Consider the following 11,110-nt stretch of genomic DNA (forward strand, 5'->3'; position numbering starts at 1 on the left):
ACTTCTGCGTCCTCGACCTCCCGAGCCTTTGGACCGGCTCGGTAGGGAGCTTGTGCAATTGGCCTTGTATCCGGGGCCAGTTCAATCCGGTGGACCGTGGTGTTGATCTCACCAAGGGTCCCATCCCACATGCGGGAATATCTTTTAACATCCGACGGAATCTTTCGCGCAGCTGGTCCGGCACGTGGCTCAGGTCGAGTTCCTCCCCGTCCGGCGGGGGAGGCTCAATCCGCCGCTCCGGCTTCGCAGTTGCCGTCGCGGAGAGCCCTTCCTCCCGTTCTCCTTGCTGGTCCTCGCGATCTTGTTCCGACGGTTCGCATCTTCTCTCGCCCGTCGGCGGCGGGGCAGAATTAGTAAATTTTTCCTCATCCCTTTCTTGAATTCCAAGTACCTCACCAATGGTGGTATTGCTCTTGAGTACGGCCCTCGGGTGCGGTAGTAGTTCCGCCACCACTTGACCTTTTTGAACCCTGACAGGGTAATTTCTAAAATTCGCTACAAGCAATCTAAAAGATTTGTCAGGCTCAACCTGCACTACACCTTGGTGCTTACCAGTCCGTGCTTGTCGTATAGGGGTGCGTAGGGTTGAACGACGACCAAGCCAGTCCTCCTCGAGGTGCATTCGACTACGTGATGCGTCCCTGGCTCAATGGTCGTGGCTCTTGCCACCTTCACCCTGGGGGAAACTCGCTCCCCTTTTGCATCATTTTCGCCCTCTCCGGGGACCAGATGCTTCTTCGATTTTCTCGCCGAGAACCGCCTTACGATCAGAACCTCCGAGAAATCCGCCAACTCAATTGTCCTCTTCCGTGGGTAGATAGCCTCCACGAACCTATCGCAATAGTCCGCTCCTAAGATCAGCCGCACTGCGAGCTTTTCGCACACAATAAATTCGGCAGCAGCCACAAATCGTCCAAGTCTCACGGGCATCTTGATGGTTCCGAGAGTCTGGAGTGGCCTGTTGTTCGCATCGCCGATATCTTGGGTCGGTCCGAAGGACACCAGTGTTTCCATTCCTGCTGGGAGTTCGGATTTTCGAATGAGATTCGGTCCTGCGCCCGTGTCTAATACAGACAGAACACGACTCATCAATCCGACCGTTGGTCCTATATCCGCGTAAACCTTGTAGTTTTTGCGCGCTAGTACCAGAATTTTTTCTGGACACTCCCTTCGCTTAACCCTGTACCAGGGTCTTCGAACTTGTTCCAGCGGACGGTCCCGGACTCGGCTCAATATTTTTTTGACGTGAGTCGGTCCCTTCGGCTTATCCACAAGTCTTACTACCTCCTCATCGAGGCCTTTCTTTCCCGCTAGAGACGGGGAACGGGACTGAGTCCCGGGTACAGTACGTTGAACCTGCACCTCTCGCGACTCCTTCGAGATTACCCTCTCTAGTTTTCCGGCTGCTGCGGGTTCCTCCTTACGTCCGACGACACGGGCCCAGCGGCGGGCCCTCTGAAAGGTCGGTTCGATCCCAGGGTTGAGGCACTCGGCGTGGTCGCCGTCTGCGATTCGAACCAATTCTTCACCTTCAGATAACTTGTCGATGGAATCCCCAATCTCTCCATCGGAGACAACGCCTCGTAATTTCCCAAAACTCGGTGCATCTCCCGGAGGGAAAGAATACACGTGGGCGCGGCGTGCCCCTTCTCTTAACAATGATAGCACACGAGTCCGTGCTTCTTGACGGGGTACTGCGGCCTAGTTCCTCCACGGGCCGGCGGCCTTCCATGATTTGGCGACCTTCCCATCCAGCCTGGCCTTCGAAACGTTGTACCCTTGTCTTCCATCGGAATGCATGGCGCCGGCGTGTGGCCGCGCCCCCGGAACATCATCACGGGATCCGTGGGCTCTGAAAACGACTCCGTCGTGTACGTGGGCGTTGGTAAAGTTGACGTCCCACTAGCTCCGTATTCCTCGTGTCCCTAGCCCTCCGATGGCTCAATAAAATTGCCTTCGGCTACAAATGCTCCTTCATAATGATTTTCGCTACTTCCGTGCGCATCGCGTTCATCCGACCCGGAAATTGAATCGGCCGGGTGAACTGCGGCGCGGCTTTTTCGACTTGAGTGGGGGAACCTCGACTTGTCCCCCACTTTCACCGTTGAAGGTGTCTGGATCGTGACCTTCTTGACTCTCTTGTCTCGGGCGCGGCTCGCCGAGCCCTGCGCCTTGGCATAATTTACCAGTCTCAAAAATGAAACGTCCCGATTATCTTGACGATATCCCTAATGCCATTTTTTTATGATCAATATACTGCACAGAACCTTCCGACTCCGCGTGTTTCGCAGTGCGTCTACCAATACCAAAACAAACCGCATAGGGCCACAATACAGAGTCAGTTACACATGTCGGCATAGTTTGGCGCTACATAGCCAAATACAGGCAGATTTATTTAAACATGAAGTCTGGTCTCAGGAGACCTCACAAGCACCCGAAAAACAGCGTTCTGATCAGTATACTGCTCAATGAAGACCATAGCTTGACCTTTCCATACACAAATGATACACAATACGGCTTACTTCTACATCGACGACATGTGTATCAAACACTTCCACGGTGATGACTGCGTAGTCTCTGTGCCACAGGTTGTTCAGAAGATGGACTCTGATGGTTTTTCGTAGCTCCATTTTCGCCGATAATCGGCTCAGTCACTTCATTTTCGCCGTGCTCTGGCACTGCCTGTCTCTCAATCTGCGGAGCTTGGTGGAGGCTTCTCAGGGATAGATGCTTTGCTGTGTGCCATACCTCAAAACAACTTTTGCGCAAGCCGGGGTAGGTTCGGATACAAAGAAATGTGCTGCAAAGTGGGAATTGATACGTCGTCCTATGTCCTCTCCAAGAGCCACTGTTTTGACCGCAAAGTGTACAGTAGTGAACCGGACCCTGTCTAGGTTGATGCCCGCTGACGGAGAGCCTCAGTCTTTTGCCGTCCTCTGAATTGAAGAAAAATAATCTCTTGCGCTTTCGCCCCTTTGCTAAGCCAACAAGACGTTCAGCATCATTGTCAGAGATTTTGGCAGCAGTATCATCCGTGCGCATGTCATTCTTTCTCCTATCCATTACCTCCAGAGATGCAGCGTAGTGTAGCAGCTCCTGTGACAAATCGAACATGAAGTCCGCAGCGGACTGTACTTTGTTTAAAAGATTCCTGAACTTTTCAAGGGTTTTGAATGATTCCACCGTAACGAGTAGAGACCTCCGCTCGTAGATGCGAAACGCAAAAAAGGGGTTTAGCGCCATAGTTTTCAGCGTTTGAACTGCCAGTTTTTGCTCCCACTTTCAATGTGACGTTGAAGACCGTAGCATTGCCCTTTGCTGCGTTGCCGTCGACACCTGCTTTCGTTTTGCTGTGGATAGTCTGAGAAGCATGTTTGAACAGCTTCAGAGGATGAAAACAGCCTCTATCCAAAACCCGCCGGTTAATGACTTGCCAAAAAGGAAACCGGGACTCCACCAATTCTCGAACAGACCCTGTCACGAATCTCGGTATTTCATGGGGCTCCTCATACGCCCATCTCAACAACGGGGATGAAAGTGATTCAAGCGCTTCCCGGGCTACGTTAATTGTCTCTTGGGGAGAGCGAATTAAAACTCTGTAGAGAACACCTGTCTCAGAGGCGGCAACGTAGATGGCAAATCGCAATGACATCACAACCAATTGATGCAAGATTTGTCCCATGCGCTCTGTGGGAATGTACTTGTGAAAGGTTTCATCTCCCATGATGCAACTGATCAGATTGAGGGACACTTGCGCCAGCGATTGACCAAGACTCGCTGGCTGCACGCGAGTCTTAATCTCCACTGTTGCCGGCACGTAGGATGTGCCCTCGACATGAATGATGTCACCGTCATCGAATGCTCCATCCTTAAAACTGTCCACCCGCAGCAGCACTATACCATCAGGAGAGCATGCCAGGTACGGTGCATCCAGCACTGACAGCATCCCCACCTCAAAGAATTCTCCAAACATCTCCATTCTGCGCAACGCGTGCCCAACTGCTTTCTCGTTCACACTACCCCGCATCATAGATTCCGTAGATACTTTTGAGCTGAACCATGAATTAGAAGTATCTGGAACCACTCTTCATTGGTGCGCTCCTGCACTTCCCCCTGACCGTCCAGTTCGAGTGCAGTGCGAACTGCGCCATTGCGCATCAGAAAAGCCCCCGCATTTGTGCCAGTGATGCTAAACTGGCGAAGTAGGAACCAATCTGCACAACGCTGTGCTGTAGTAAGGCACATGCAAGTTTGGCGCAAACAATTCTCCAATCCCTCCTTCATGCTTCACCCATGAATGCTCTCGCCATTGACTCTGGTGAAGAGAATCTCCGCGCCCGCCGTTTCTTTTTCTTTCGGTACAGCAATCCAAGTGTTTAGGATGTCACCCACGCTTGGAGGTACAGTGTATAGGAACCGAAGTATCTTGCAAAACTTCTCGGTACCGTGCTCCCGAACGGCAATTGCTGTCACCTTCTTCACCCCCACCCTCTTACCGTTTGCGGAAATGGGCTTTGTGGCTAGACGTACATCGGGACCAAGGCCTCCATGGTCTGGAATGACGAAAGCAGCCGGACGATCGAATTGAGCACCCTGTCCGTGCGTTCCCCTCGTCTCCTCACTCAGTGCGTCCTGACCCCCCGCCGCTCCCTCCCCGTCTCCCTCACTGATAACATTTGCGCCACTATCCCGAATCTCTCCCACTGAGTTCCGCCCACCTTCTTCATTGCCTTGCCCTGAGCCCCGCTCGGATTGAGTCGTCGTGACGTCCGCGGCTTCCTCTATGTCGTCCGGACACGTTCAAAAACGACTGCCCAACGAAGGGGTGGCAGCGGATGAGATGCTCAGGCATAACTAGAATGGAGCAAAGTCCATTTGCGTTGAGTATGTCCAAAAACGCTTCCTTTCCATACCCCCTATCGGCCGTTATGACACAACCATTCACAGATTCCTCACCCTTGTCATCGAAGATTGTGGTAAGGAGTTTGGAGACTGAGACGGTTTGAGCCTCTCCTCTTCTTCTAAACCGTAACCCAAGAACAACCCGAAATAGTGCGTCGGCGATTGAATCTGCCGCGTGTCCTTCTTTGTCTGCCTTACGCTGACTGAGCATTTTCACTTGATTATCGACGGCTCTTATGCCGAACAAATCATCGTCGAGCGTGGCGAGTAGATGTAACGGACAGAAAAAGACCTTCCTTGTTTCCCGAAATGCAAGGTTCTCGAACTCAGACAATAGCCGAGTCTGATCGCGCTGTGAATTCCAAGAAACGCTCCCATCATTCCCCCTTCCCGTCGGTGAATAGGCCAGAAGATTTGTGCAAATAAAACGAAGGCGATGAAGAGGAGGGGTATCATTTCCCAAAGCACGCATAACAAGAACAGCTTTCTCAAAGCGAAATCCCGATGTGTGACTAAAGAGCATAACCGAGAGAAATCGATACATGTCGGGCATCGTAAGAGGCTCCTCCTCGCTTCGATGCATACGAATGCTCTCGTTGATCCAATCCAACATTTGCCGCAACAACCCCTGGCATAACAGAATGACAAAACCGCAACGACCAGGCAAAATTCCTCTCACTGGGCACTCTGTGATAAGCTTCTCGACTGCATTTTGGCAGAACAGTCTTGCTCTATTCCCAACCACGATGTTCGTAAACTCTTCCTCCATCATGACTGATGCGCACTCATTACGTATCACTTTCCATCCTTGTGACGGGTCCGATTGATTCCTTCCACCCCTTGTTCCACCTCGACCTCGGCCACGTCCCCTTCCACGCCCACCACGCGAACCTCTTCCTTCTCGCGAGCCTCGTCGACGCGCGGCGGATCCACGGCGCGACCCTCGTGCACCGCGTGTCCCTCGTCCGACGCTTGACCCTCGTCCACCGCTCGATCCTTGCCCACCCCCCGCACTCTCTTCACCTTGAATTACGTGTTCAGTGTTCGGCAGATTTGATGTATCTTCAGGCCGATCGTCAAGTTGATTCGTGGGCAATACCGCATCTGTCGGTGAATGCGACTCTTCCTCAGGGGAGGGGAGGGACGGAAATGAGGCAGAAGATGGCACGAGACAAAAGAAATGGGCTGGGGGGAACAGGGAGGTGAAAGATGAAGGAAGATTGATGGGGCTTCGGCGATAATCTTGCAGTGGTCACATCTCGGCGGGAAGTTCACCGATTTTCGATCTTGAAAATCGATGTGGTGCATAACATCTAGCTACACATCATGCCAATGATTTACAGTGGAAAAGTGACGAAGAAACGTCTTGAGGATTCTTTCAAAACAGTCTCCAAAACGGGGTTTTTGATCAGTATACTGAACATACAACATGTAACGGCAGTATGCTATTTTAAGGTTGTCTTCAGTATACTGACAAGTGGGCTCCGTGCGCGCTTCGCGCGCCGAGCCAAATCCCTTCTTTCTCCGCTCCTCGCTCTGCACCTCCTGCTCCGCCGTCCCTTCGTCTCTGGTCCACCATCGTTGCCGGCGTTCCCCGCCCCGCTGCTCCCCCGTCCTCTTCGCTACTGCTCTCGTCCTCTCTCCGGTCTTCGTCGCCCCTTTCCCTCTCGTCCTGCCACGCGTACCGCCCCTCCGTGCTCACTCTGGCTGCAGGTCGCGCTGCTCTCGCCACACTCGCCTCAGTCCTGCTCGCCACCCTTGCCCAGGCCGTTACACTGGTCGCTACGGTTGGCACTCCCGTCCGCCTCAACCTCCGTACCGGCGAACCCGTGGCCCCCCGCCCACACTGCCCCCTCCCTCTCCCCGCTTCTGCTCTCGACTGTTTCGCCGCCGCCCGCGTTGCCTGCCGCCTACGCCGCGAGGCGCTTCGCTTCCTCAATCCCCGCACTCCCACTTCTGTGCCCCTACCCTTTCGTTATTCTATGGCTCTCACGCTGTAGGCACACGCCCGCGCAATCACATCTCACCCGCCGCCCCGCCCTACTCCACCTGGCCCCTCTACTCGTGCGGCTCGCCCCGCTCCCTCCCGCCCTGCGGCGGCCTTGCCCTCTCCGTCGCCGGCCTCCGCCCCTGCTGCTGCTCTTGCCGCCCCCAAGTAACCGTCGCCTCACGTGCCCGGGCTTGCACCCCCACCTCGCCTTCCGCTCCACCCATTTCGCCGCCTGTGCACCTCCCGCTCGGCTTCCTGCTCCGACCTTTGCAGTTACTGCTCCCGACGTCCCCACCCTTGCTGCTGCTGCTGCTGCCCCTGCTTCGTCGCGTGCGCTCTCAGCGACTCTCCCGCCCTCCGCTCTCCTGGTTCCCCTCCCCTCCTGCCTCCTTTGACCGCCCTACGATCCCTCCTCCCCTTATGATGCGCTTCCCCCATCCCCCGCCTGCCCGCCTCTTCTTGATCAAGCCGATCACAGCCACCTTCCCCTCTGCACGCTGTTTCCGTAAGCCCTCCTTCTCGTCCGTCGCGGTGCCGCTCCCGCACCCACAGTCATCGCAGTTAGTCAATCTTCCCTTTCGTACGCTGCGAACCCCGCCGAAGGAGCGCAGCGCGACCGCCTGGGCGTCAATTCACGGCCCCCCCTCACCCGCGCGCGTCTTCTTGCGCTGCCGGCTGTGACACCTGCCCGCCTCGCAGCGACGGTCTTCGGCGTTCCTCGCCCCTGCCCCTCGCGCCGGCGCTCGCCGCCACCCCCTTCCCCCCCGGGCGCGGTCCGGCCCCTTCCGCCCGCGCTCCGAACCCATCTCTCGGGCCGCGTCAGCGGCCTCTGTCTTCACCCACCGCGCGCAATCCTCGCTACAGCGTGGCCATGCGGCCCCCCTCGCCCCCTGCCAGTGACACACCCTTTCTCCTCGCCGCTGCCGCCTCTGAGGTCATGCGGAATTTTTAAATGACCCACGTAATTTCTGCCCATCCCGTAGCCGCCACGTGTCCTTGGTGGCCGCTTGGCCTGCGGCCAGGCCGCCCCGCAGCCCCCCGCCACTTGCCACCGCCACGTGTCCCCGTGGCGGCCTGGCCTGCGTCCAGGCCGCCCCTCACGTGGCCGTGACGTGTACGCCGTGTCGCCCCCGTGCGCCCAAAATTCTTTTTCCTAGTAAAAAATGAAATTAAATCACGACCCCGCCGCTTTCTACACGTGTCCGCGTGGCCGCCTGGCCTGCGGCACACGCGCCCCCGCACGTGGCCGCCACTTGTCGCCGCAGCGCCCCCGTGCGCCAATGAGAACCCGTGCGGGAGCGCATGAACACACATACACAAACACACAGACAGACAGACACGGAAATTAGTATACGCGGGGATCAAAAAAAGCATTAGGGATATGATGACATCCCGGCAGACCAAGAAGAGTTATTTGCGATCCCGGCTTTGTTACCGAAGGCTGGCAGATGGCTGCGGTGTCGGCGCGCCTCTGGGGAGTCAGAGCTGCGGTTGGTTACTGAGTTTGTTGATGCGTTTCCCCCTGGCCTGATGGGGAGCTTAATCAGTAGTCTTTGTAAAGGGGTTGGCAGGGCATATGCAAACGTGAAGTTACTGGCAGATGCTGCAATTTTGACATCAAAGTTGTCGCTCAAGGACACGGGACGAGTAATGGTGTCATTTGTGAGTCCGAAACGGCACATTGAATGGAAGGTGCTTGCACGTGACCCGGTCAGTGTCGCGAAGAGATGCTTAATTGACGTCGAAGCGTTTTCAAGCATGCCACTCAGAGGCAAACCGTTCCGTATGAAGCACTATTTGAGGACACAGTGTCGTTCAGATTTGAACGGATGCGGAGGGGAGTGGACAGCTTCCTTTCGGCTTCCTGCAGATTGGGCCAAGAACGGCACAGAAAAGGGATTGTGGAATCTCGATGGCGAATGCACCGATTGTGAGGAAGCTTGGAGGCTTTCGCAGCTGATGCCTGAAATGGAGAAATATTATGGTCCTGCTAGACCTGAGGCATTGAAGCCATTGACCGTCATTCAGCGGACTTCTAAAGAGGTTGGGATGAAGGCCGTGGATGTGTTTATAAGCCATGCTGGGCCGGACAAGTGGACTATTGCTAGTCCGCTTTTTGACAAACTACGAGGAGAAGGCTTTAGTTGCTTTTTGGACAAGAAAAGCATGAAGGCAGGAGACTGCGCATCGGAAGAAATGATCGCAGCTATGGAGTCGGCCAAGATTGGGGTCTTCATTCTATCCCCCGAGTTTGCTGCTAGAAGGTGGCCGATGAAGGAATTGCGATGCTTTCTACGTCGATACAGAGACGCGCAAAGCAGCGGAGCGACACTGCCGATATTGATCCCTGTATTTTATCGGTTAAGAATTTCAGAGTGCCGAAGTTTCAAGCCTGAGCAATACGTGGATGAGAATGGAAGAGATCTGTTTGAGGCAGAGAAGTTCTACACTGAAGAGAGACAAAACGAAGCGACAATGGCAATGGTGAAAGACGAACTGCGAGAGGTAACAACTCTCCTTGGGATTGAAAACGAAGCAGCATCAAATGATGTGCTCGATCCACTTGCTTCTGGCTTCCGAAAAATGTTGGTGGAGCGAATAGTGTATTCGGTCAAAGAGGCGCGTGAAGCGCGTCAGCAGCAGGAAGCGAAGGGCGTGGGTATTCCGCAAACAGGTAGGGAAGGGGATTGCAGCACTGTACCGAAAGGGTCAGATGGATTGAGATTTCCAAAATGGAGAATTGCGGGAAGACTTCTGGCATACAGCGCAGTAGTTTTCACAATGGCATACAGCGCAGTAGTTTTCACAAATTTGTTCTGCTTCTCCTGCAACGAGTGAGCTCAAGCAGACTATTGCCAAGAGGCAGCGCAGAGGCATTGCAGAGGCAGTGCAAAGGCAGTGCGAGAAGTCTGGAGACGCAAAGGTATGTGCTCGCCATTGCTCCGACGCACCATGAACTGTGATGAGGAGGTGGGCCCACACGGTCGCCGCGGCCGCCGCTTTCACATCCCGAGGCAGAAGAGTTGGATGCGCAACGTCTAGCACCACCCGCGTCGAACTCAAATTAGTCGTGTATCGAACCTGCGCCACGAGCCTCCGTCTCAGCTCCGCGCGTAGAAGGGCCACTCCCGTATCGCTCTGCCCTGCCTCACGACACCAAGGTCTCGGAAGAGCGCGCGCCTGACGATGACATAACTCCGCAACGGGCCTACCATCTTGTACACCACATCCCGAGAGAAACTCAGAGCTATGTGGTCTTGTTATTGATTGTGTTCCCAGCGCCTTGGATGCATGTCCCACATCTCCGCAAGACCATTCACAGTTGTGGCGTCACGGCAAACACAAGCACAACACTTTGCATCGTTCAGTCGTCCTCATACCACCGAAGCCCTTCCCGTGCTTAGCAGAGATCCATGCCACCGCAAATCCCCCTACCTTTTGCACTCGCTGCTCGCGCTTGGTAGACGCTTATCACAACTGCAGGCACAGCTTTCTTCTGACTCTGGTAAGATCGGGTTCCCTGGAAGCAGCCAAACGGAACGGCAGGCGTTGGGGACTTGCAGAACCAACCCGAGCTGCGTTGCTGCGGTACTGTAGTTTGCATCTGAGAAGCGCTCTCTCACTTGAAGCGCAAGCGCATCAACAAAGTGTGAAGGAAGAAGCGCTACCCTGTAGTGTCTGTCGGGCTGCTACAGTAGTCCTCATATGGGGACAAAAGTTATTTTATTTCTTGTAGACAACCCAAGGCGTGATTTCATTCCCGTGTTTTACAACGGGACAAAAGTTATTTTATTTTTTCTAGACAACGCAAGGCTCGATTTCATTTCTATTTTTTAAATCAGAAGGTCATCGCCACAGGTAACGCATTTGCTTGTCGATTCTAGTAAAAACCTACTCGTTGATGCATATATATTGTGGATGTTCAAAAGAAAAGGTCGGCTTACAGTAAGCATTTTTCTTTAAGCCAATTTTATATCAGTAGCATAGAATCACTGCGCTGCGGGGTTTTTGTTCGGTTCTAACTTCAGAAATGTTTTGAAACGAATCAACCTACCGAGAAAAATAGAAACGGTTGCCATCAAAGTTGAAAAGAAATAAAATGCGCAGATGTTTATGTTATGATAACGGTTGGTCGGATAGACACTACAATAGACGATCGATGGGACGCCAGAGGCGAGAAATGGCAGACACCGACGGTAGAGAGCTACCCCTCGAGGG

General features: G+C 54.2%; 2 protein-coding genes; one reads left to right on the plus strand and one right to left on the minus strand.

Moving 5' to 3' along the window:
* Positions 1-8,265: 8,265 nt before the first annotated feature.
* On the minus strand, positions 8,266-8,652 carry CHC_T00007081001 (hypothetical protein). The gene has a single exon (XM_005710479.1). The coding sequence runs from the start codon at positions 8,650-8,652 to the stop codon at positions 8,266-8,268; it is 387 nt and encodes a 128-aa protein (XP_005710536.1).
* Positions 8,653-8,677: 25 nt separating this feature from the next.
* On the plus strand, positions 8,678-10,800 carry CHC_T00008460001 (TIR domain-containing protein). XM_005710480.1 is given in 2 exon segments: positions 8,678-9,730; positions 9,731-10,800. The coding sequence occupies 1 exon segment, from the start codon at positions 8,678-8,680 to the stop codon at positions 9,728-9,730; it is 1,053 nt and encodes a 350-aa protein (XP_005710537.1). The 3' UTR covers positions 9,731-10,800.
* Positions 10,801-11,110: the final 310 nt, after the last annotated feature.

Source organism: Chondrus crispus, genomic scaffold (genome assembly GCF_000350225.1).
Source record: "Chondrus crispus Stackhouse genomic scaffold, scaffold_61, whole genome shotgun sequence".
NCBI lineage: Eukaryota > Rhodophyta > Florideophyceae > Gigartinales > Gigartinaceae > Chondrus > Chondrus crispus.